At 31.5% G+C, this 25,257-nt stretch overlaps 4 protein-coding genes across 8 annotated transcripts; 2 read left to right on the plus strand and 2 right to left on the minus strand.

Annotated features, from left to right (window-relative positions):
• Positions 1-3,680: 3,680 nt before the first annotated feature.
• On the plus strand, positions 3,681-7,266 carry LOC113847546 (ribosome biogenesis regulatory protein homolog). 3 transcript variants are annotated; one of them, XM_027476725.1, is made up of 9 exons: positions 3,681-3,810; positions 4,101-4,213; positions 4,293-4,443; positions 4,727-4,778; positions 4,944-5,072; positions 5,771-5,888; positions 6,541-6,724; positions 6,838-6,951; positions 7,028-7,255. In XM_027476725.1, exons 2-9 carry the CDS (start codon positions 4,110-4,112, stop codon positions 7,169-7,171), a joined length of 996 nt encoding a protein of 331 aa, XP_027332526.1. In that variant the 5' UTR covers positions 3,681-3,810; positions 4,101-4,109; the 3' UTR covers positions 7,172-7,255. The 3 variants fall into 3 exon arrangements, with proteins under 3 accessions (XP_027332526.1, XP_027332527.1, XP_027332525.1); XM_027476726.1 differs by having other exon boundaries at positions 3,684-3,810; positions 4,116-4,213; positions 7,028-7,266; XM_027476724.1 differs by having other exon boundaries at positions 3,694-3,810; positions 4,107-4,213; positions 7,028-7,254.
• A 522-nt stretch (positions 7,267-7,788) lies between these two features.
• On the plus strand, positions 7,789-10,502 carry LOC113847494 (adenine nucleotide transporter BT1, chloroplastic/mitochondrial-like). Its single transcript, XM_027476645.1, has 3 exons — positions 7,789-8,798; positions 9,452-9,613; positions 9,696-10,502. The coding sequence occupies exons 1-3, from the start codon at positions 8,175-8,177 to the stop codon at positions 10,161-10,163; spliced, it is 1,254 nt and encodes a 417-aa protein (XP_027332446.1). The 5' UTR covers positions 7,789-8,174; the 3' UTR covers positions 10,164-10,502.
• A 1,356-nt stretch (positions 10,503-11,858) lies between these two features.
• LOC113846996 (DEAD-box ATP-dependent RNA helicase 52-like) lies at positions 11,859-14,890 on the minus strand. Its single transcript, XM_027475809.1, has 6 exons — positions 14,077-14,890; positions 13,890-13,973; positions 13,555-13,797; positions 13,270-13,437; positions 13,030-13,143; positions 11,859-12,866 (listed from the first exon to the last, which is right to left on the minus strand). Exons 1-6 carry the CDS (start codon positions 14,731-14,733, stop codon positions 12,252-12,254), a joined length of 1,881 nt encoding a protein of 626 aa, XP_027331610.1. The 5' UTR covers positions 14,734-14,890; the 3' UTR covers positions 11,859-12,251.
• A 3,110-nt stretch (positions 14,891-18,000) lies between these two features.
• Positions 18,001-22,317, minus strand: LOC113846448 (F-box/kelch-repeat protein At1g55270-like). 3 transcript variants are annotated; one of them, XM_027474741.1, is made up of 3 exons: positions 21,819-21,995; positions 21,150-21,670; positions 18,001-20,136 (listed from the first exon to the last, which is right to left on the minus strand). In XM_027474741.1, exons 2-3 carry the CDS (start codon positions 21,174-21,176, stop codon positions 18,877-18,879), a joined length of 1,287 nt encoding a protein of 428 aa, XP_027330542.1. In that variant the 5' UTR covers positions 21,177-21,670; positions 21,819-21,995; the 3' UTR covers positions 18,001-18,876. The 3 variants fall into 3 exon arrangements, with proteins under 3 accessions (XP_027330542.1, XP_027330541.1, XP_027330543.1); XM_027474740.1 differs by having other exon boundaries at positions 21,150-22,317; XM_027474742.1 differs by having other exon boundaries at positions 21,624-21,995.
• Between the last annotated feature and the right edge of the window lie 2,940 nt (positions 22,318-25,257).

Genomic DNA, 25,257 nt, shown 5'->3' on the forward strand with positions numbered 1-25,257 from the left:
GGGCATTTTTTTTACTAAAAAATGGAGGGCATTTTTTTTACTAAAAAATGTCACAATTGATTGTGGATAAAAAAAATTGTTTGAAAAATTTATTATTGTAAAAACAATATATAGTTTTTTAATTGTTCTTCGTGAAAATATATTTTTATATCATTTGGTGCCAAAAAGAAATTACACGAAATTTCATGAATTTGTCACTAGTTAGGTTGTTGGTTATACGGATGGGTGGGAGTGAAATATTGGTTTTTATTAGAAATTCTCACGACAATTTGAATAAATCGGTGACAAATCTATTTGTAACTTTTATTTAAAAAAAAAACAAATATACACAGCTGATTGATTGGCATCTATTTATTTTAACACGATTATTAGAAATAAATAAATAATTGTGTTTTTCTGTGGAAAACTGCTAACTTTGTTTTCTAATAAGAGTGATTATGTGGTATGTGGTTTTATGAAACAATTGGCGCACAGACATAGCGACAAGTGACATAGGGTTTAATTTATCGTTAGAAAATTAATTCTCATAAGTTTTAATAAAAATATATAAATAAAGTCAATTTTAACATGCATTGCAATTCCCAAATATAATTTAACCAAAGTGCCCGTAATGAAATTTATTCTGAAGTCGATGTTAGAGTTAAAAAATATCAGATCGTAGAACAATCTTAAATTCAAAAAGTACCCCAAGTAAGTTAGTATGATTAAATTCTATTCAAAAATTAATTTAAAGAATTATTTTAATTTTAAAATAATTCTGCAAATAAAACTTAACATTATAACATATACTTTCAAATTTTATGCAATGCAGCTTCAAATTTAAATGTATTCAAACAAATGGTCATGTTGAACATCTTAGGTAGACAAGTACAACTCTCAAATATCTATATTTATCTTTATCTATCAATATTTAACAAACCTCTTGAGTTATTATTTTATTAAAAATAAAATTATATAATTTTTTTAAATTTTTTAAAAATTTAAATAGTATCAACTTAAATAAATTTTTTAATTAATTTAATATATTTAACACTTTAAAATGTGTACTAAAAATTAAAATATATTTAAAATAAAAAATTACACATAATCACAAAATTATAATTGTATATTATATATTATTAAATTATTTTTATGATAAAAAATAAATAAATTATAATACAGATAAAAATATAATATTTATTAGATTAATTTTTTATCCTCTAATATATCACTAAACATATTTTTATTTTTACTATATATAAATAATTCTTATCTAACTCTTGAAAATTTGGTAAAAGTTCTTTATATTATATTATTTTATATTTATATATTACAATAATGTAAATTTTCAAGTATAAAAAAAATTGTAAGTTAAATAAAAGTCTAAGATTAAATGTATAAAATTTTAAATTGCCTTTATATATATATATATAATTTTTTTTATTTATTGAATAAAAATAAAAACTGTATTATTTTTAAATAGTATTATGTATTACATTTTAGACAATTTTTTTTTACATAAATATTAAAAAAATTTATGTTATTTATTGATATACTAAATATTATTCATTTTATAAATTCATTCGAGTATAAAAAATATATTAATTTTTGTTATTATGGTAATTATTAATAATACTTTTAGTTATATTTTTTAACTAATTTTTTAATTTTTTATTATATTTTAATATTAAAATTTAAATTACATATATACTATTAAAAATATTGATATTACAAGATTTGTAATTTTTTTTATAAGTATGAGAGTTTTAAAAAATTTATATAAAATTTTAATTATAACAATTTATTTTGATATAATAATTTATTTTTTTATTTTTATTCATCCTTAATTAAAATTATTTTTAATTATATTTTAAGAGTAGTGTTGCTTTTTTAAAATGTTATATTAATAATTATGAACTACAATTTTAAATTAAAATTAATTAATTATGATAATTAAAATCAATTAAATAGTATTAATTATTATTATAATAAAAAATTAATATATAAATTTATTATTAAAATTTTATTGTAATTGTTGAATTTATATATTTAATATTTTTATACTATAATAAATGAATAATTAAATAAATTATAATATTTTAAATATAAAATAAGTTTGAATGTTATATTTACTTTTTATATATATAATTTGTTTCAATAATAAATTTGATCGAGCTCTTCAAATTTTTAATATTTTTTTTATATTTTAAATATTTTTCTTATAATTAAACATAATTAAATAAAAATATGAATTAAATTTTAAAATATTATAAAAATATTTTTTTCAATAATTTTGATAATAAAATTTCAAATTATATTTATTTATTAATATTTTATATTTTAATTATATAATTATTAAAAAATTTGAAATTATAATTAAATTTTGAATATTTTTAATTTTTTTAGAATATTTAATTATGTAATAAACTTACAATTTATTTTCTAGTTATAATCTAAATTATACGTAAAATATAAATTAAGATAAATATATTCTTTATTGATATAATAATTTATAATATTATATTCTTAAAATTAATATTTATTTAAAAGTTTAAAAAATATTTTAAATTATAATTATTATTTATTAATATATATTTATTGATTATAAATTATATTTAAATATATTATTTTTAAATTATAAATTAATAATTTTATATATAATTTATCAAATAAATTTATGTTAATATTTATTTCAATTCTTGAGAAATAAAATTTAAACTTCATTCAAATTAATCCTATTTCAAGATAATACTAAATTTTATTTTTATTAAAAAATTTTTATTATATTTTTTGTCATTAGTATATATATATGTATATTATATTTTTATTTTTTATTTTAAAATATTTAATAATAATATATTTACTAATTAATAACTAGATTGTTATTATTAAAATTTATAATATTTAAAGTCACGTATAAATTAAGTTTAATTATTTATGTTAATTTTTTATATATAATTTATTTTAAAAAATAATTAAAATTTTTATTTTACTTTTTATTTAAATTTTTGTTACATTAAAATAATTATTTTTAAGTTAAATTAAATAATAAAAAATATAAATATATTTATGCAAATATGTGCAATGCACAAATATAATTGCTAGTATATTAAGTATAATAAATATTTTAAACATAATTTTAAATTTACATGCACAGAAAATCAATTTAATGTTGATATAACTACTATGACTTACAAAATTTGTTTATTCACACTCGATATTATAATCACATATATTATTTACTAAAAATAATATTGTTCAAATCATGTCGAATTATTATAAATGATAAAAAAAGTTATTTGAACTCAAAATTATAAGTTAAGTTAAAATAATCTTAATTAATCTATATGTTCAGTAATAAATTAACTTATTTATCTAAACAAGCTATATCTAAATATTTTATTTAAAAAAAGTTTAAATTGATCTTAGTTAATTTTTTTTTATTTAATATTTTTTAAAGTGTATTTAGATTTGTTAATTTAATATTCAATAAGTATTTTTATATTAAAAATATGGAAAAAATAGAAATCAGCATACAGAGTTTTAATTGACACAAGTTTGATATGCAACCTAGGTATAGACATTGTATAAAAATTAACCCATCCCAATTCCAATAGCAATGGTTAGACTTGGGATAACGGATAATGGGTCTGGACCGGGTTGATCCGCATTTTAAAAAAGAGTCCAAAACATAGGCGTTTCTTCATTCTCTTAGAAATACAGAAAAACTTAGAAACCCTCAACCCGTTACCAGCCCCCGGCGAGCCGCCATACCAATAAACCTTAACCACCGTCGCAGAGACGCCGCTGTAGTCCTTGGACATCTCCGAGGTATTTTCTTTTCATTTTTTATTATATATTTTATTTTTCCTTTCTATAATTTGTTGACAATGTTTCAACGCTAATTGATTGTTACGTACTCTGTTCGAGATCATTCTTGTTTTCTTTTAGACGCATTCCATTGTATAAAGGAAACTCTGTTTTGTGCCCGTTTTGCACGAATATTAGGCTGTACCTTTTTTCCTTTAGCCTGCGAGCCTGAATGTACTGTCGTTTAGGGTGCGTTGTACATACTGTGGGTATACAAGTAGCTTGTTTGTTATTGATTTGATGTGTTGAAGTTGAAGCTGATGCAGATGGAAGGTGAGAAGCAGAAGCAGTTTGATGTCGACCTCGGTAACCTTATGGCTTTCGATCCCCATCACACCTTCCCTTCTCAACCACCTCCTTCCAGGTTCGTTCATTCTTCTTATTGTTCTTCTTTTTATTTTCATTTTTGACACTGCGATTCCTAACCCTAATTGAACATATAGGGAGGACCTCATCAACCAGTGTTTACTCCAAGGCACTCACTTAGTTCAAGCTATAGCAGATTCCCTCTTTAGTCTGCCATCAACAGAAGATGTAGACGGACCCCTTGTCAAGTTGCCTCCCCCACTCACTAAATTGCCCAGAGAAAAACATGTAACCCACATTTTCTGTTCTTGTTTCTTTAATCTGTTAAATTGTTACTTGTTCATGTAATGCTAAAATTCCCACTATCTTTGCATGTATCCCTGTTGAGTTGCAATTTTTGAAAGGATAAATAAAAGCCTCTTGCTTGTAATATTATAACTGCATCTCTGTATGTAGTTTGTGCTGCTTGAATGTACTATCACTACTGTCTTGCTTTTGGTTCTGAGCTTCTAGTGTTTTTCTATGTCTAATTAGCCAAATCACTTGCTTATTTATTTTTTTATGCTTTCAGCTGCCAAAGCCAAAGCCTCCTACTAAATGGGAAGTTTTTGCTAAAAAGAAGGGTTAGTACTCATGCTGCACATGTGGCTCTCAATTGATTTACTACTGCACATAACCTTATCTTTATTTTTTTCTCAATGATGTTCATGTAGTCCGGTTTAGGTTCGGGTTGTTTTTTAATTTCTTATTAGTTGAGCCGCTGAATATTACCCTGTGCTATTTTGCAGGTATACAGAAACGGAAGAAAGACAAGATTGTATATGATGAACAATCTGGAACGTGGAAGCGCAGATATGGGTATGATCGTGCAAATGATGAAGATGCTGTACCTATTATTGAGGCAAAAGCAACTGATGGTAAATAATTGAACATGCCTTCCCTCATGATCATGAATTGCTATTATGTTTCTTTTAATGGCCATGCATAAGGTGCAGACACGGTGGTCACCAACCAAAAAACTACATATGTTAGGGATAAGAATCTTTTTTAACTTAGAACAATTCATCACAAGCTGGTATGAAGCTTGTGTACTCAAACGGTACAAATCAAAAGAAATATTTTTTAGTACACCATTGATCCATTTGAAGATCCAAATAATAAAATGGAAATATTTAGATATATCAGGCCATGCTGAACGTGTAATCATAACATGAAGTAAAACTTGTGGGTTTGTGAGAGCGTTATACCACAAATCTATTTAATGGAAGACTCATCAGTTAACACTTCAAAATTTGGAAGATGCTATTAACATACTTTTTTAGGAAATGTTGTTTTGTACTTAATTCTGCATTTTGTATTTGAAGATTCCAGCATGTGATAGTCTGGATTAAGTTAGATATAATAGTTAATATGTCTATATTTCAAATCATAGATAAATGTTATGTAAACTTCTGGTTTGATGCTATTGTTGTTATTACTTTTCCAACTTGTATTAACATTTTTATCTTTTCATGAGGGTATACTTGTAATTCACATTTTTATGGGGCAATTTTTGGTACACTGATCGGTGTTGTAAGTATAGCATGTCAGTAATGGATCCTATAACATTTTGCAGATCCAGAAGAGGATCCTTTTGCCAAAAGAAAAGAAAATAAGAAGAAAAGAATTGAAAAACAGGAGAAAAATCGATTACAGAACTTGACAGAAGCAGCAAAATTTGGGGCTTTACCAAGGTTTTTCACATACCCTTTTTTCTATTAGCCTTGAAGCTGTTGTAGTATGGGAATTCTGTTTGTTACTGTCCACCTCAGTATACATCAATTGCTTATAGATATGCTTACAATATATTCAGTTGATCATTGGCTACACTCTTGAAATCAAGATCAAGGTGGGGTAAGAACTTAGCCTTTTATTTGACCAATGGAGTTATCTATCTCACCTTGGGCTATTCCCTACTCTCTGTTTTTGAGGAATTTGCTGAAGTTTCTTCTGCTTAACCTACAAAATCCTAACAAGATCTGTCTAGTGATACTGTTTTTCATTTGTTACATGCTACAATCCCAAATAACTTTTGCTTGCTGGTATATTGATGTTCTCAATGGACATTCTTATCTTCGCTATTGGCAGCACCTCAACTTTATTTGTAGATTTTGATTATTTATCTTTGTCTTTGCTCACGTGGTAATGTCCCCAACTTTGGGCGCACCAAATAATCAGTAGGCTACTGCCTCTCGAAAAATGGAGTGCCAACTTTTCACTAGTTTGTTGGATGGTTTTGACCTAGTATTTTTTTTTAAAACATATATCTATATTATTTGTCACTCCATTGCACATATTCATGCTGTGTTATTTCTTTTAACGAGATCTGAATAAATTCTTATGCAGCCATGTTCAGTTGGCAGCTACAGCTTTGCCAATAACAGGAACTCAGGCAGCACCCAAGAAAGTTACAAAGAATGAACTAGGTAATGTTGCCGGAATTGCAGCAACTGCAACAGCCAGTGGTGGGAAATTTGACAAGAAATTGCCAGGTGAAAAGCCTGCACAACATAAAGGAAAATATCGGAAGGTTGTGCCACACTCAGAAATCCATTTCTCTTCCCCGTGTAAATTATTTTATGCAGAAACGCCCATCCTTAACTAAATTGTCTAATTAGCTACCTTTGTTTTGTTTTCATTTAGTTCCTGCCGGTGGTGGAAGGAACTGGGATGGGATCACAGGAGAGGGAGCAAACTGAAAAAATATTGAACAAGATCATCTCCAAGAATTCGCATGACATACTCAATGTTGAAAAGGTACATTAGAGTCATCATTTAGTGACTTAGATTTCAAATTTACCAAGTTTTATTAACTGTATTCTCTGTATTCTAGGCTGTCACAGTGCACAATGTAAAGAAAGAGAAAAAACGAAGGAGTGAGAAAGGGAAGTCTTCAGCAACTGACAGCAAATTGAAACCTCAGAAAAAGTCTTTTAAAAAGGGAAATTTCAAGAAAGGCAAAGGAAAAGGAAAATAGTTTTGAATTTATAGGAGTTTGTAGAGTTCTTGGAAACTCAGTTACTGGTTTAAGTTTTGTAGACGATTATTCATCTATTGTCATCCTTTTTATTTATTATCCACATAAAATTTAATTAGCTCTTCTAATAGACCAAAAAAAGAAACGTCTCGTTTTAAAAATCAATGCCATAAATATTATGGCACGCAGCACGGCAGCAGGCACATCCACTCCGTGTTCTTTCTGTTAATAATTGATATGCAAGATGTTCCATGAGCCAGAGAACTATCTGTAGATACTATAAGTTAATTAAGCACGTCGCTGTGACTTGTGAGGCTTCCATCAACGCAACAATTATAGCTTGGGTCACACGTACTATTTGTATTCAGTAGCTTGTTAGCATGAGTTAAGACCAAAGAGTCGCGACAAAAATATTTATGCTGATTCCTTGTGGACAGACAAACAAGGTCGTGACTCTTTAGTGTTAGTTGTTTTGCCTTTGAGTTGCATCATTTTTATCCAACTTTTGTGGCCAACGATGGCCTAAACCCAACAAAAAAGAAATGGATAATTCAGTTTATTCAAAAAGAGATTTTGGTATATTATTTAAAATAAATAATAAATCTGAATTTGTTTTGGCTCTCATACAAGTTAAGCATAACATTGCAAACTACACCATCTCTTTCTCTCTCTTCTTTGTCTTCTTTGCGGAGGCAGAAAAGAGATAGAGACGGAGGTTCTAGCTTGTGTTCTTCGTCAAAATTCTCCACCTAAATAATATTCTCAACTTTATCTTTATCCACCAATTTGATACCTTTTTTGGTTTGGTCTGTCATTGTTCCTGTTGAATTGCTCGTTTTTAGCTAATTTGGTTTATGTTATCTTCTTCTGCTATATCGCATATTCTACTATTCTAGCTTGCCCATTCGTTCCTTAACCATCTCTAACCTTTAAAAACTTCCAAAGCTTCGATTCTTAACGGGTGAACATTGGATATTGGTATTGAAAAGTTAGAGGAAATAACATGTTCTGGAGCTCAGGTTCGATGGTTAGAGGTGAGTTGCACGTGCAAGGAGTTGAATCTGGTTACAATGATGTAGTAATAAGTAGTTCTGGAATAAAGTTTGCATGGGGTTCACATAAGGGTAATGTTCATCCAACTGGCTTATTTGCAAGTGTTGGTCAAGCAGGATTTGGATTTGGGATTTCACCAAATCCTCCAACAGCTGCTAGTACTAGAGACACTGGCAAGAAACTTGCTTTGGTTAATTCTTCCATGAAATACGTTTTATTGACTGAAGCTGGATTTAGTACTAAGGGGGGTGAAGGACTATTGAATGGTGAGACATTTGAAGCTGATGAAGAAGGACTTGGCATGAAGAAGGGAAAAGAGATAAAGGGGTTTAAATTGAAATTTAAGATTGGGAATCCATCATTGAGAAAGTTGATAAGTGGGGCTATTGCGGGTGCAGTGTCAAGAACTGCCGTGGCACCGTTGGAGACCATAAGGACCCATTTGATGGTGGGAAGCTGTGGGCATAACACAATCCAAGTGTTTCAATCTATTATGGAGACTGATGGGTGGAAGGGCTTGTTCACAGGTAATTTTGTCAACATTATCCGAGTTGCACCAAGCAAGGCCATTGAGGTGAGTAGTCATGATGTTTTTGAATCCTAGATTTCAGTTTTTGGATATATTTTTTTATCTCACATTTCAATTACTTGGAATCACTTGATTCATCAGTTTCTTATCTATAATAGATTAAATTATAGCTTAGTTAGCTGGACAGTAACCGAGTGTCCGTTTGATTTACAATTAGAATTAATTTGCGTACTCTTTAATTAAAAAAACACGTTTCAATAAATTTTTTTAATTAAGATTAATTTTGAGACATTCTATTTACGTTTCTAATTGCTTCTACTTAACTTTAAAATAAATGAACTAAGAAATGGGCTTGGACTGTTCTGGACCTATGGTTTAACACACACGATAACATGGTGACCCAAAAAACATGATAACATAATTTATTTCTGAAATAATTAGAGTTACTGTATACCCTGTTCCTTCGGATTTTTTTTTCCTTCCTCTTTTCTTTCTCTCAATATCTGATTGATAGGTATGCATATTTAGAGACAGGTGTATATTTTGCATTTTATTCATCACTATTTCACTTCATTGTTGGGTCAGATAGTAAAATTATCAGTCCACCGTTCATTCTACCTTGATCAAGTAGTCTAGCACTTCATTATGTAGCCTTAAACTTCATTACATGCGTTAATAACATCTGATGGAACATGCAGTTATTTGCGTATGATACTGTCAAGAATCAATTATCTCCTAAACCTGGAGAACAGCCAAAAATCCCAATTCCTCCCTCATCAATTGCTGGTGCTGTTGCTGGAGTTAGCTCTACCCTGTGTACATACCCTCTTGAACTACTCAAAACTCGTCTCACTGTTCAGGTATGCACTCACAGAAACATTATGATCTTGCCCTCATTTATGCTCCAAGTGATGCAAATTTATCTCATTACATGAATTGCAGAGAGGGGTGTACAAGAACTTACTCGATGCATTTGTAAGAATTGTTCAAGAGGAAGGTCCTGCAGAACTGTACAGAGGCCTAACACCTAGTCTAATTGGTGTGATACCTTATGCTGCTTCAAACTACCTTGCTTATGATGCACTTAGAAAAGCTTACAAGAAAGTGTTCAATAAGGAAGACGTTGGGAATGTGATGACCCTTCTAATTGGATCAGCTGCTGGTGCAATTTCAGGTGGTGCAACATTTCCACTTGAAGTGGCTCGTAAGCACATGCAAGCTGGGGCTTTAAATGGAAGACAATACAGCAACATGCTACATGCCCTCATTAGTATACTAGAAAAGGAAGGGCTTCTGGGTCTGTACAGAGGTTTGGGACCAAGTTGCTTAAAACTAGTTCCTGCTGCTGGCATTTCTTTCATGTGCTATGAAGCTTGCAAGAGGATACTTGTAGAAAATGAACAAGTTTAAACAACATGTGGATGTGACTGCTGATTCTTTCCACGGGATTTGTTGGTATTGGTTTTTTGTTTAGGAAGAGGAGACTAATTTGCGGTGCAAATTTTTGGTTTTGCAGATTTTGTTTTTGCTTACATATTTGACAATTTCACCCAGGTTGTTTGTTTAAAGTTTTGTTGATTCCATAGACAATGATTTATTTTGCAATCAATGTCTTCTATATTTTGTCTTTGTTTGGCCTTAGCTGAGAATACTCAACTTGAGTTGATAAAGTTTTTTTTACTTGTTTTCCATGCAAAATGTAAAAGAAAACATGGATTCATTTTCGAATGAAATAATGTTTTAACTGACGATGTATTTCCGACATTCATGATACAGTTAAATAATTTTTTTAGAGGACTAAAGGAAAATATTTACCGTATAATAATATTTAAATATTAAATTTATGCCTCAAAAGTATAAATAACAATACCGTGTTTTTAACTTGTTTGTCGTTATTTCAATGTTTAACCCCACTTATTATTATTAATATATAATACTTTGAAATTATATATTTAATCTATTTAAAGTTTAAGTGTATTTATCTATATATAAGTTTAGGTTAATTACTTTAGTTAAGGATGATTTTTTTTCAACCTATTTGAAGGGAGTTATTAAAAAAAAAAATTGTTAAATTCAGTCCTAAAAACTAAGTAAAGATAAATTTAAGTGGTAAAATTTTATATTCAAAAAGTTTATTATTTTGAGAATGAAAAAGCATAATAAATGTTATATTTAAAAAAAACAATAATTTTTTTAAATGCTTAAATTTAATTCTATGAATTCAAGTTAACAAAATTTCATTATAAAATAAAATTTTAAATAAGTTTGTAGATCAAATTAAAGCTTTTAAATAGCAGGTTAAGCCTTAAAAATGTTCCAAGACAAGTAAATAGATCAAAGCTTATAGTATAAATTTAGAAATTAAGTCAGGATAAGACTTTGTATAAGTCACAATTATGGTACTAAGTTTACAATTGTCATAATATTTTTTTTTTAAGATCACAACCATCTTTTTCTAAATTTTAATACAACTGTATTTTTTAAAATTTGAACTCAAGATAACAAATTAAGTTAGAAACAATCTTTTATCACAATTGACAACAAGATTATAATTTCTTATGATAAAAAAATTATTACAATTGATTAGTAAGACCAAATTAAAATAACAAAAAAGCAATGAATTTTATAAAAGCAAAATTTAAAGAAAACAAGACAAATAAAATAAACAAAAAATTTTAAATTTAGAAACCAAGTTGGGTTAAGATTTTACAGCAAACAATTAATAATAATAAAAAAATTAAAAAATATTTATTGTACTTTTATAATTTTAATACAATAAACACATAAATTTTTTTATAAAAATATTCTATTTATAGATGCTTAAACTAAAGTTAAAAGTTAATAAAAGACTTTTTCAATTGTCACAATTTTTTGGTTTAAACATCATTTCTAAAGATAATTTTTGTTTGAAGGAAAACCACCGGAAACCCACGATCACAATTAAAAAAAAGACAATTTCATGTGGCAAAAATTGATTACAATTGATATATAAGACCAAATTAAAATAAAAAGTTAATTTATAAAACAAATTCAAACAAAAAATCATACCAAACCAAAAAAATAAAAAATTCATATATTATTTTTCCTTGATCTAAAATTTTCTAAAATGAAGAAAAAATGCAAGTGATAAATAAAGAAAAATTATTACAAAAAGAATATATACTAGAAGAGTATTGAAAATGTGCTTCACAATGGCATGTAATAAAATAAATTGATTCTTTTTTTTTCTTGCAACAACTCCAGCAATAAAAAGAAGATATTAAATTACTAATAACGAAAGTCCAGTCCACAACTTCATAAATCGTGCTTATATATCCTATTATTGTTTGGAATCCAAAAAAGAGGCTTAGGCAAAAGAAAATTCAACACGTTCGGAAGTCTACAAATACTAAACTCCCAAACAAAGATAACTGGCAATTTCCTTTTCAACATTTCTTTTACGTAATGATACGGTACGCCTCCACAGTAGAAAAGGATGCAACGAGCGAGGCTTGAAGCCTATTCCCATCCTGTAGCAACAATAGATGTATAACCACATGGTCCATCTTCAACCTTTCCACCTCCATAGAAATCAGAATTATCATTAGTATGTTGATAGCTGCACTCAGAAGCTGTATTAGTGATGTTGTCAAGAGATGAATCAGTGTGAGAGTTTTTGACACCATCAAGGTAAGAATCCACAGCAGAATCCGCATTGTCACAAGTACTGTAGTTGTAACTCTCCACCTCAGGTTCAGTCACATTTCTGAAGTCACGACCACCATAATTGCCACTATTATATCGCCTAGGCCCATGGCTACGACCACTAAAAAATGAACTCTCAGTGTATTGGCTGAACCAAGATGGAACTTCCTGGTTTGCTTCCTGCAAGAGTCCAACAAGTGCCTTTGCAAGAGGAGTGTTCTTGCTGCTGAAGAACGCAGTGGCTAAACCAGATTTACCTGCACGGCCTGTTCTTCCAATCCTATGTACATAGTCATCAATGTCTCTAGGCAAGTCAAAGTTGATAACATGAGCCACATGTGGGATATCCAATCCTCGGGAAGCAACATCAGTGGCCACCAAAATTGGAGTCGAACCAGATTTGAAAGACCTTAAAGCCCGTTCCCTCTCCTAAAATATACAATAAAGCAAGAAGTTACTAGATAAAAATTTAGAAGATAAAAACAACCCGTTGATATTCAAGAACTGACATTCATCTCATTGATACAACTAAATAACAAGCCCCATTTTTTTAACAGTAGCAAGTGCAACATAACAGATAAATCCAACTAACCATTTGAACTTTATCACCATGTATTGTAGTGGCTGGAAACCCACATCTCGACAACCAGTTTTCTAAAGCATCAGCTCCTTTCTTTGTTTCAACAAATACAAGAGTTAGAGAATGCTGCATTGCGGAAAAAAATTACATTAAAAAAATTATCCAGCATACATATATGACCTGCAAAACTAGCATTCGAGCAACAACAGTAGATTAAAACATCACTTATCCAATAAATGCATTACCACCTACCTTCCCATTGGCTCCATGCGCCTTTTGACTACGCAGAATATCAACAAGATGGTTTCTCTTTTCCGTATCTTGCACAAGTTCAATCCTTTGTTCGATCAACTCAGTGCTCGAACCAACCCTTCCAACAGCCAGGAATATGTAGTTGGATAGAAAATCAGATGCAAGCTTCTGAAACATTAGTGAATAATTGAAAGAGGGAAATAAACGTAAGCTCATATTAAAGCATGTACTACATTAAAAATATCAACACCCTCTAAGACAAGGGCAACGCAACAGTGAATTCACCTGTATATCATTAGGAAAGGTAGCACTAAAAAGCATAGTTTGTCTAACACCCGGTGGAGGCATGTGCATTTGCTCCACAATCTTGCGTATTTGATGCTCAAACCCCATGTCCAACATACGATCTGCCTCATCCAAAGCAAGATATTTTATCCTCTTCAATGAAACCCTTTCCCTCTCAATAATATCAACCAATCGCCCAGGAGTTGCAACCAATATATCAACACCCTTCTCCAAATGCCGTAGCTGTTTTCAGTTTCCAACATTAAATTTCAACCAACGATTCATTTATTTTGAAAATAAATAAGAGAACAACAGGTGTAGTTCAAAACACACACCTGTTGAGTAATGGAAGCCCCACCATAAGCCACCACAACTTTCACTCCTGTTTGATATGCAAACTTGTTCGCTTCATCTCGTATCTACAAAACGAAAATATATTACAAGTAATTTTGGATTATTTTATTTTTATTTTTATTTTCAGAGAAAACCTAAGGGCATAAATAAATCAGCAAAAGAATAAACCTGGCACGACAACTCCCTCGTAGGAGACAAAATAAGCGCAGTAGGGTATGCAACTAAGCCACCACGAGGCATTGCCGAAAACCCAGAACCGGAACGACCCTTCAGAATCCCCGATATAATGGGAAAGCAAAACGCCGCCGTTTTACCCGACCCTGTCTGCGCGCACGCCATCAAGTCACGACCCGCAATGGCAATGGGAATCGCGTGACGCTGAACTGGCGTGGGTTTAACGTACTTGCATCTCTCGATGTTCCTCTTCAAACCTTCGTCCAAGTCGGTTTCATCGAAGGCATTCACCGGCGGGGGCACGTTCTTCCCACTCGCCTCCACCGGCACCGATTCGTAAGCGTCAAAGTTGATAGCATCGCCGCTTTGGACTTGGCCGGCCACCTCAGCTTCATCGAAGGGGCAGCGGCCGTTCCAGTAAGAAATATCATTATGACGCGGCTGTTCCGGGCGGGAAAACCTCCTGGCAGTTGAACCGCCACGGCCACGTGTCCTGGAGGCAGAACGGTTGAAGGCGCAACGGGTAGAATCATGGGAGAAAGGAAAAGAAGTTGGAATGTTGTTATTTCTGTATTGTGGAGGGACGTAACGTGAGTGAGAAGAATGAGTTGGGTTGTGAGTGAACTCGGGAGAAGCATGAGACCATGGCATGGTTGTTAGTAGCAGTGAAGAAGGGGAATAGTAAAAAGCAAAGAACGAGTGTGTGTTTATACAGTAGAAGCTTAAGGCATGGTGAGCGTGAAGTGGGGTTGAGAAGAGAGAGCAGAGTGGTTGGGAATTAAGAAGGGAAATGCTTTGTTTTCCGAAAGTGGAGGGTGGGGTCCATTTCCGGGGGTGACGTGTATCGAAGCAGAGACGTGAAATATCTTTTCCGTAGTGGGACCCTTTTCGACACGTGGCAATCTGGTATTCGTGGGAAAGGTGAGAGTCTGAGCATGAATTAAATGTTGGCGTGGAACCAGAAGAGGTAGTATTGCCACTTACCCTAACTAAATATTCCTCCTTCCTTCCACAATTTATAATCAACTAACCGCTTCCTTTCCCTCTTATTCTCGTAATGCATTTTTTATACAGATTTTAATTTTTAACTAAGATTCAAAATTATTTTGCTCTGTTCAAGATGTACATGTTTTTTTCGGGTTTGATATAGCTCAGTTTAAGCATAAGTAATAATTTGTTATTAAAAAAATATCATTCAAAATTTAAAAAAGTTTTATTTTTGAATATTTAAATTAAACTCTAAATATTAAAGTTAAGAAAAGTGTACTTTTTAAGTTAATCAGTGCAAGATTTTATAATTTTTTGGGCGCATGAGCTGATTACACACTGATCCATATACACGCAAACTGAGAGAGGACGCTTGAAGTTCCCGACTAATCACACACTGGATGCTGCATTCAAATTTATGTTTACTTTTTCTTTCTATATTTTCTTATTCTTTTAATTTTAAAAAATAAACGGTAGAAATTTATTTATTTTTTCTATTTGAACGATAGACTAAAAATTTGACCTAGTCTTCAATGAAAAGTGAATACTAAAAATCTGACTCATTGATAAGTGGTGACACTTGACCTTGACAAACTTGTTCAAGTTCTCATTATACATTTAATACAATTTTTTTCATGAGTGTTTAAGACACACAATAAAAATAATGTGTAATAATTTTTTATTAAAATTTATAAAAATCACACATTTTGTTGTATTGATGATATTAAATACTACAACTTTTAATAATTTTTTTATTGTATCCTTAATCATGCATTACAAAAATTATACTACTTAACAAAGTATTTATTTCGTCTTATTTTCGATCTCACTAAGTACCAATATATAAATCTTTAAAAAATATTAGTGTTGCCAATTACAGTGGTAAAATAAATTAAAGTTACTAAAATACCCTTTTAAAAGTATTAAAGTTATTATAGTAGTTAATTGATGCAAATTTTAATAAAAAAATAGTTGACAACTTGTAGTTTATATGAACGCATTAAAGTTGTTTCGTGAAATTAATTGAATAGCAAATTGAAATATGTTAGCTGACCATAAAAAGGAAGTATTAAGGTTATTTTGTTAGTGTAAATTGTGTAAATGTGAAGAATAAAAATGAAAAAAAAATGAAGCCAATTTATAATAAACTAAATGTTACTTGGAATAAAGTTTCATAAGTTAACCTTTAAATAATAAAAACTCCTTTTATTTTTAGTTTACTAAATAACTCTACTACTTAATAATAATAATAATAATAATAATAAGCCTGTGTCATCAAATACACTTGTAGAGTGCCATTAAAGTTATTATGGTAATTGGTTGACGAAAACTATCTCTAATAACAAGGATACTATTAAAAAATAATTAATATTTTTTAATATTCTAAAATAAAAAATAATATAAAAAATGGTCCTAATGACATCTAATATGGGATAGAAGAAATGATTATTACATGAAATAAAATTTTTAATGTATGCTTAGCGTGTTAACAGGTTCAACTAGGAAGTTTTTATTAAAAATATAAATATTTATTATTTTAAAATCATAAAATAAATTCAATACATACTTTTATGGTAATTTAAAGTATTTAATACAATATATTTAATATTTTTTTAACAAGTGTTATTAAGTGCGTGGATAAAACAATTTCAAATTTTTAATATTTTTAGCATTTTTTTTTGTCAATCAAAATTTATGGTTTATCTCAATATTTGTAATAATATTAAATACAAACGATTTATTAAAAAAAAATTATTTTAGTTAATAAACACTTAAAAAAAATGTAAATTTTGTCCTTGAAAAATCATCCATAAAAAGATAAACATATTTTTATCTTCTCTATTTAATACTTATAAAAAACTGTATAAATAAAAGGTAAGAAGGTTTTATAATTATTTATATGATTTTTATGTTGAAGTTCTCAACCTTTTTCTTTTAGAAAGGAAAAAAATCAAAATAAAATAAATTAAAAACTACATAAAAATCACCTCACAAACACCGCACTCTTTATAATTGGTCAATTTTTAAAAATATTTAAAAAATTTTGAAAAAATGATCAATTTACCAAATGTATACTTTTGTTTTTTCCTATAACTAAATATATACTTTAACAATTAAAAAAAAATTAACCAATTATAAAATGTGTCCTGAACATTTTTTTTATCACTTCAATAATGTATAGCAGATACACACATCTCATAAAACTCCAACTTCTTATGACACTAAGACAAAGTTGAAGTTCAGTTCTTTAATTCCAAGATATTTTTATTGTCAATGTTTCATCTTAAGATAGTAAAGTAAACTTTATTATTGATTAAAAAATAGTATGTAACAAAATGCCTAAACAATTGTATATAAATTTTGGGCATTAGGGTATTAGGGCTTCCTAGAATTTTCTATTATATTTGTACGATTGCTTGGCAAAGATTAACTTCTTTGTTCTTGCGATCTCACCTGAAATGCTCCTTTTTGCATACAATACATTGCAAACATAGCTAATCACAAGCAGTCCTCGAGGAAAGATTTAAGCTCAACCCAGAAAAAAAAATGCTAGAAGGACAAATGAGCGAAAAGCTATTAATGAATACACGTGCAAGGCATATGATCCTCTTATTAATAATCGACGTTGAGACTATTTAACCTAACCTGACTTGATTAGAAATTTAAGTTAAAGAGATAGGAAACGTAAATTCAACCCAGAAACTATAACAAACAACGTTAAAATTAACTAACGTAAATTGGTCAGTAAACATAAAACAAAAAAAAAAAAAAACATGCAATTAAGCATCTAACCTTATACATCACTTTGCACATCCAATGGCTGAGTAAGTTCTGCTTCCACACACGTCGTTACATGCCAGCTGTGTTGAGGCGTGTAGAAATGGGGGTTAAACCACCCACCAGCCTAAAGCCCCCCACTTTATTTTTTTAAAAAATAAACCAGTAAGCCTTGAATTTATTGTAAAAGCAGCACTTACTTATATTGGCAATGCAACATATATCATATTTACATTATAGTTTATATAAAGTCATGGTTTTATCCAAATGAACTTTTATTTTTATTTTCTGCATAAGTTGTATTTTTAAATTCAAAATCATGCTCAAATACAACCTAATAATAAATTTTCCAAACACGACATTTGTAATGTTTGCACACTCCAAACAAGGATTGAGGGGTGCATACTTTAATCAAAACAGGGTACTGGAGTCTCATCATATGGTACAAAACATCAAGGCAACCCTACCATCTTTTCACCCGATAACTCGATTCAACTTGTGCTTGTATATAATATGTAATGCGAAGAGTTGTACATAAATAAGAGTTGATAGTCAGTTGGCTGTTACTACAGAAAATGAGGGTGGAAAATTCATAGATGAGTTTTATAATGAAAAATTAAATTCAAAACTATTTCTTGAATTTTTCACCCTCAATTTTATACGAATACCAAACTGACTCTTATTTTTTTCTCCTCCGTCCAACACACCAGTCATCTTCATGTTATACAATGGTTGCAGCAACACAAAAGACAAGCTAATGATAAACCATGTGACATGGTAAACAGCCCACTGAAATTTTCAAAATGTAATAACTATGTATCAATATCTGTAGCACTATATGATTACTAAAACATCTCATGTATGTATCACCTTTTGTGATGCCAGGGGTTTGAGACAAAAAGCAAGATAGACTGCACCATGGTGTTCTGGCAAAAGTTGGTCCAGCTTCTCACCAACATATACCATCAAGATGAGATGCTGTAACTCATGACCTGACCTCATTATCAAATTTTCAGAACTATACAGCCTCTAAGCTTGAAGAACTTGACAGTGAACTATGTGACTTTTGAGTCGGTTTCTCCCTGCAATGCTAGACAACAGATTTGTGACCAAGGTCTTGAACTGTCCTTTCCCAGCAATGGTTTCCCACAACTGTTCAGCAGAAGATCCTTTCAAATCTTCAAGTTTTGAAACATCCACCAGAGAAATGCTCATATTATTCCGGATGATGCAGAGTTTCCCATTGAGGGGAACAAGAGCAGCAGCCTCCAAAGCCCGTGAGTTACCCAAATGCACTTTACTGTCAATATGCTTGTTCCATGAATCACTAACCTCATCATAAACCCTAATTTTGCAGCCATCTTTGCAGTCTAACGCATAGAGCTTTCCATTTAGGGTAGTACTGGGGTTCCTCCAGCCAGCGACCATTCCATCATAAATAGGGTACCAGCTATCGTTCTCTGGCTGGTAGACCTCACTCAGAACCTGCCGATGAGAACCAAGTCCTTTCAAGAACCACTTTCCATCATAGACAACTCCTATGAAAGGCACCATTGCAGTGCTCATATCAGCAATAAATGACCATCTATTTTTGTTGGGATCATACACTTCAGCTGATCGCAAGGACCGGTGCACACCCTCATTCTCCCCACCAGCTACATACAGACAATTGTTTATGACACAGCAGCCGAAGAAGTGCCGCCTACGAAGCATATCTGGGGCACGGTGCCATTTATTTGTCCTAGCACTATAAAATATGACACGTCTCATGGATCCCTTTAGTGGGTCCTTCCCACCAAACAAGTACAGGTGACAGCCATTGAGAACGGCACAGCCAAAACCAAGAGCTCCAGAATATTCCTTAGGAACAGGTGGCAGGGGCTGCCACAGTTGGTACACAGGATCGAAAGCATGCCATGATATTTTCCCATCTCGGTCTCTCTTAATGACATATATCCACTCTTCTGCAATTCCAAGACTCTTGCGGAGAGAGTAAAAGAAGTTACCAACCAAAAGACGATACCATCTCTTGCAGACTAGCCGAAGTTTGCGGTGTTCCACCCGAGGGACTCGGATTAGGCAAGCAATGGCCAGATCATCAGGGAGTCCTGGAAGTAGTGGGGATTGATTGCGGCTTCTGTCACCACGTGATGGTTTGTTTCTAGTTGGGTGAATGGATGGTTTAATGTCAGGCCGAAGACAGAGTTTTGTTCCAGGGACATACTTCTTTGCTCCAGCGACAGTTTTTAGGCCTGTATCTACTCTGCATAAGCATGCAGTTGTATCAACCTGTACACAAAGAATTGCTTATCAACAGTTATAATTAAAATGAAGGGACACCCCTTTTTCATTTAGTATGTTAAGTTATGGTCTAAAACTTAAACATAGGACATCATTTATCTCTTGGTTAATACAAATAACTCTTGAGAGGCAGCAGACAGAGCATCTTGTTCACCAATAACTTAAACATCAATTAGTAAGAGTGATCTTTCAGGTTCAGATAGAGTCATCTATATATATAAGCTTATCATCAATACCTAAAATCATGAGAAATGAAATCTATAATCAGCTTTATGTTATTTTGATGAATATTGAACTGCAAGAGTTGGTATATACTTTATGATAATGTATTGATGGTCTTATGTATGAGACCTGCATCAAATCCATGGAAATACATCATACTACACAGACCTCAAGGCTCAGAAGTTACTGGTACATGTCAGAAGACAAAATAATTTCCACTTCTAAACACCCCAATCATAACATACATTCTAATTGTAATCATTTCTCATATAATTATGGCCCAAAAGCCTATGGGAACATTTCAGTGATACAAAAGAAACCGACACCGAGAAATTATAGATGGCCCATCTTTCAGGGAGGTTCAAATGCAACACGCAGAACATAGAGGGGGTAAAGAAGAAATGTTCACTGAGTAATGGCATTCAATAGAACTAAATAAAACAACCAGAATCTTCAAGCATCGATCTCTAAACTAATGTGTTCCTTTCATCGCCACAACCCCCTGCAAAAAGGTAATTGTTGAAACACTTTTCAAGATAAGAATTTTGTGAAGCCCTTTAAAAAACAGCACACATAAGGGCAAAGCAAAAGTCAACAAATTGGTCAGGGACATGGATAGAAGACCAAACTACGATTTTCCATAGAAAGGACCACTCAAAAAGGAAAGTCAAACCAACTTAGGGCATTGGTTCATATCATAACTCAAAATGGCATATAAACTAGTAAAGAGGAAAAAAAAAAAAAAACAGGGGGAAAAGAAAAGGGTGCAAGCAAATTACCAAAGGAGGTTGAATAACTCTGTCCATCTTTCCCTTCTTCAAATTCAACGGTTCCGACAAAGAAAACACCACAACCAACACCACCAAAAATCAAGTCCTTATCCTTCAAACGCCATACCCAACACGAAATTCGAGAGAATCAAGTCCCATAAACCCCTTCTTTTTGTTCTTCCCAGTTCAATTTAACTTGTAAGAAAACTTAGACTTGAAAAGGAAATTTGAACCATGTTCTCTCCAACAACGAGGTAAGCGGAGGAGGAACACAATCAATCACAAAGCACGATGAAGGAACCCCATGTGGAATATTAGAAATCAGAAATTCCACATCGGAAATTGCCAAGAATCAAGTCAAATCAAATGCCCTAAATCTTATCTTGTGAGTTAAAAGAGGGGAAAACCTAAATGCGAGACAGCACAAAATTGGGGGCAAAGGGGAAGCACTGAAAGAGGTAAAGAGACCCCTTTGGTTCTTACCATCAAACTTCAGTGGAATTTAGGGCCCATCACCTCAACGGCACAACCTACCAAGCATAAGAATGTGTTCAACTAGAGAACTAGAAGAAGAGAGGGTAAGACTCGAGAGAGAGAGAGAGAGAAAGAAAATTTGATTTTTTTTTTTAAAGCAAGCAAAGCAAAACCATTAAAGGAGGAGAGAAGAAATGATGACACCTTGGTGTTTTGTCCATTGGAGAATTGGAGAAAAGAGGAACATTTGACAACTTGGGTTGGAAGATAGTTATTGTTTTGTTTGTTTGTTTGTTTGGAGACTGAAGTCAGGGGTTTTGGTTTGGGAATGGGAAAGTCAAAACACTCAAAATAGTGAAATACAATACAAATACAACAACTACTCTTTGGTACTGTTGAGTTGAAGATTGCAAAATGCAAACACAAACAAAGGGAGGATAGAGTGACAGACAAAGATTCAGAACAAAATAACATGGGCCCACCTTTGCAGGAAAAAAAACTCCCTACCAACTATATGTTTAATAATTCAATGTAAGATGTTGCGGGGTGTGTGTTTTGTTTGACCCACTGTACTGCATTTGCATGATCATACACACACATCATGGCGCTATTCCTACTCCACTAAAGGGCAATTTGGTGATTCTCATCGCTGGCTGGCTGGTGCTGGTGCTGGTGCTGGTGGGCGTCCTATCATCCTTTGCATATGATTAGAAATGGGCCATGCTAGAAGGTTTACCGCTGAGTTACTTACTTTTCTCCTTCCTGCACTCAAAATTATTCTGATTCTGATTGGATTATCATAACTAGCCTATCTACACACGCTTTTACCGTTTGATTTCTTTTCTCTAGCTCTATAATTACTTTTAATTGCATTTGGGGGTCCTTTAACTGTGTGTAGCAATAATAATTGTGTTTGATTTATCCATCTGTAATGCTTATTGCCATTTAATTATATGTTATGGTATATCAATGGAGTACTTCATAACTTAAAAGTCTTTTAGTTTATTACATCAATTATTACTTAAAACATTTAAAAAAGAAAACGCTGTTTCATCAAGGTATAATATTTTTTTTCCATAATATAGATAATATTGTTAGGGCGTTAACTAGTTAACATCAGTGTTTAATCGTATTATAAGAAATAATTTTTATATATATTTTATTTTTAAAAAAAATTCTCTCATTTAACTTTGTAAAAATTTATAAAGGTAAGTTATTTTTAACTTAGAAAAGAAGTTTTATTCATTTTTATACTATTTTTTATATATAAAAATTTCTTTAAAACATCACTTAAAATGGGCCAAACTCTAAAGTTATAAGACAATATTTTTATAGTAAGAAAATGAAAATTTTAACCAAGCATATCTAATTTCAACGTGTTAAATTGTTTCGAATAATCACGGATTAGATTTTCAAATTAAAAAAATGAGATATTTATGAATAGAATTTAAGTATTCATATTTTTTTTATGTTGAGCTGGTTTCTTGTTGATCCTGCACGTTGAGTTCATTCTCATTACAAATTTAATGGTCCTACCATCAGGGACAAGGGGACTGTGGCATCTGCTCTTTTCCCCCTCAATATCATATAACCTTCCCAATGCTATCCCTACGTTCATATAATTAATGCCATTGTAAATGAAGTTGCGGGTTGACACTATTACCTTGTACTCTGGTGTTTAATAAACGTGAAGAAAAGGGTGCCCTTAAAATTCCTATTTGCCCTTAAAAGTTGAAGTATTTTCACAAGGTGCTACCTTTTAGCTTGCTAGTTATTCCAAAACCTGTTACTACTCCAATAGTATCCTAGTTCTTAAGTAAAATGCAAATGAGTGCAGCACAGTATCTTATTTGCAAAGATACGTTTCTCGAGTGTGCCATGCTTTTCCACATCACTGGGATTTCATTCCTCATGCAAGATCCTTGACATGAATTACCTTTCCAGCTGGACACTCCTATCACATGTTAGAGCTCTTTTAGGCTTTAGCTACTTGGGAGTATAATCTTTCAACCTCCACGACCATTAAGCAGACAATGTCCTTTTTATATTCCCATTTGAAACAATAATTCCAATTATATGACGTAACAAAAACGGCCCACTAAACTCTCTCTTTCTGCGAAAAACTTTACACAGTCATCAAAAGGTTAAGACAGATCGGCTACTCAACTATGATATTAATTAAACCCAACTTTCGGTAACAATTTGTTCATCATGATGTTCTGTGATACATAATAGTGCAAGTAAATTACTAATTACAATTGATCTCTACCTGAACTCCTTGACTTGTACTCATTGGCTTTACATCTAAATGATGTAAGAAAATATCATGTATAAGATATTGCTTACCTTGGTTAATTGAAAAATGTGACCTTTTAGCATTCAACAATGGCGGGTCCAATCAAGAAAACCAAACCACTTTCCCAAACATGACATATATACTCATAATTGTCCGTTTCATTTGAACCTATTTGTGGTGTTAGAAATCTAACAACACAGCCAATGCAAAGCCATGTGCATCCCTCAAAAAGCTGCATAATTCAATCCTATCGTTGTCAAGAAAGTTACAATCTATATCTCCCTTCACATAATATAGAGATTTGTCACAAGACGAAGTTGGGTGAAGAGTTCATAGATGGACTTAAGTAGTCACAATCATATTCATATTTAGCTATTGCTCTCATCCCATTCCGCAAAAGTAGAGTCGTTTTCGGTGCCTCCCTATCACACACAGTTCCATTTTTTTCTGCCAATCACTTTCAGAATTCAGTGTATACCAATAATGGCATGCACAAATGTGTTGAGCACTAAAGATGAGAATGATCGATCAAACCACTTTTCCTTTTTGAAGGAGGAGATATTGATGTGGAGAGATGTCACTCTCATCTCTGGGGACAAGACATGGTTGAGGTGCTTGTGTTGTGTGGTCATTTCTGCGTGGCTCGGTCTTTACCATTAAATTTCTCATGTTCCCTTCCCCTCCTTTTAATCCGGAGATATGGAATAGATAGTGTTTGATTGAAATAAAATAAAGAGAAAGGCAAGGAAGGAGAGGATTCTAACTATTTAGTATGTGTTGTTAAGATTTTTAACTTTCTTTTGGTTATAATGCAGAGGTATAGTAATAAAATATTAAAATATTTCATGAGAAATGTTAATTTTACATACAGTTCTCGTAATTGGTTAGTTTTTTACAACACTTATCTTATAAATTATGATTAATTTATTGAAACTACTTAACCTTATTTTTTTTAAAAAAACGATCAATCACATGAAATATACTGAAGAATGTGTTTAAAAGAATGTATTGTTAACATTTTCTTGTTTTATAGTTCTCACCTCTTCTTATATACGTTAATAAAATGAGTTAGTTTAATTGGTTTGATTCGATTGATACCCTTAAAAAATTGGGCTTAGGTTGTTTAAATTTTAAACTTAAATTAATTTTGAAGTTTTATGATCCAAACTGATTTGAATTTTTCTTTGATTAGATTCAGTTAGCCTAGTTTATTTAAGGATAAGAGGTGAATATGAATTTTTCTTGAAGCTGTTATTTTGCAACCCGAATTAAAAAACAAAAAAAAGGCTTTTTAACTCAGCTCGGTGGAGCCCGAAGTGCAAATCAAGGCTCAAGTAGCTTGTTCGG

This window comes from Abrus precatorius, unplaced genomic scaffold, assembly GCF_003935025.1.
Source record: "Abrus precatorius isolate BTA unplaced genomic scaffold, Abrus_2018 Scaffold8, whole genome shotgun sequence".
Lineage (NCBI taxonomy): Eukaryota > Viridiplantae > Streptophyta > Magnoliopsida > Fabales > Fabaceae > Abrus > Abrus precatorius.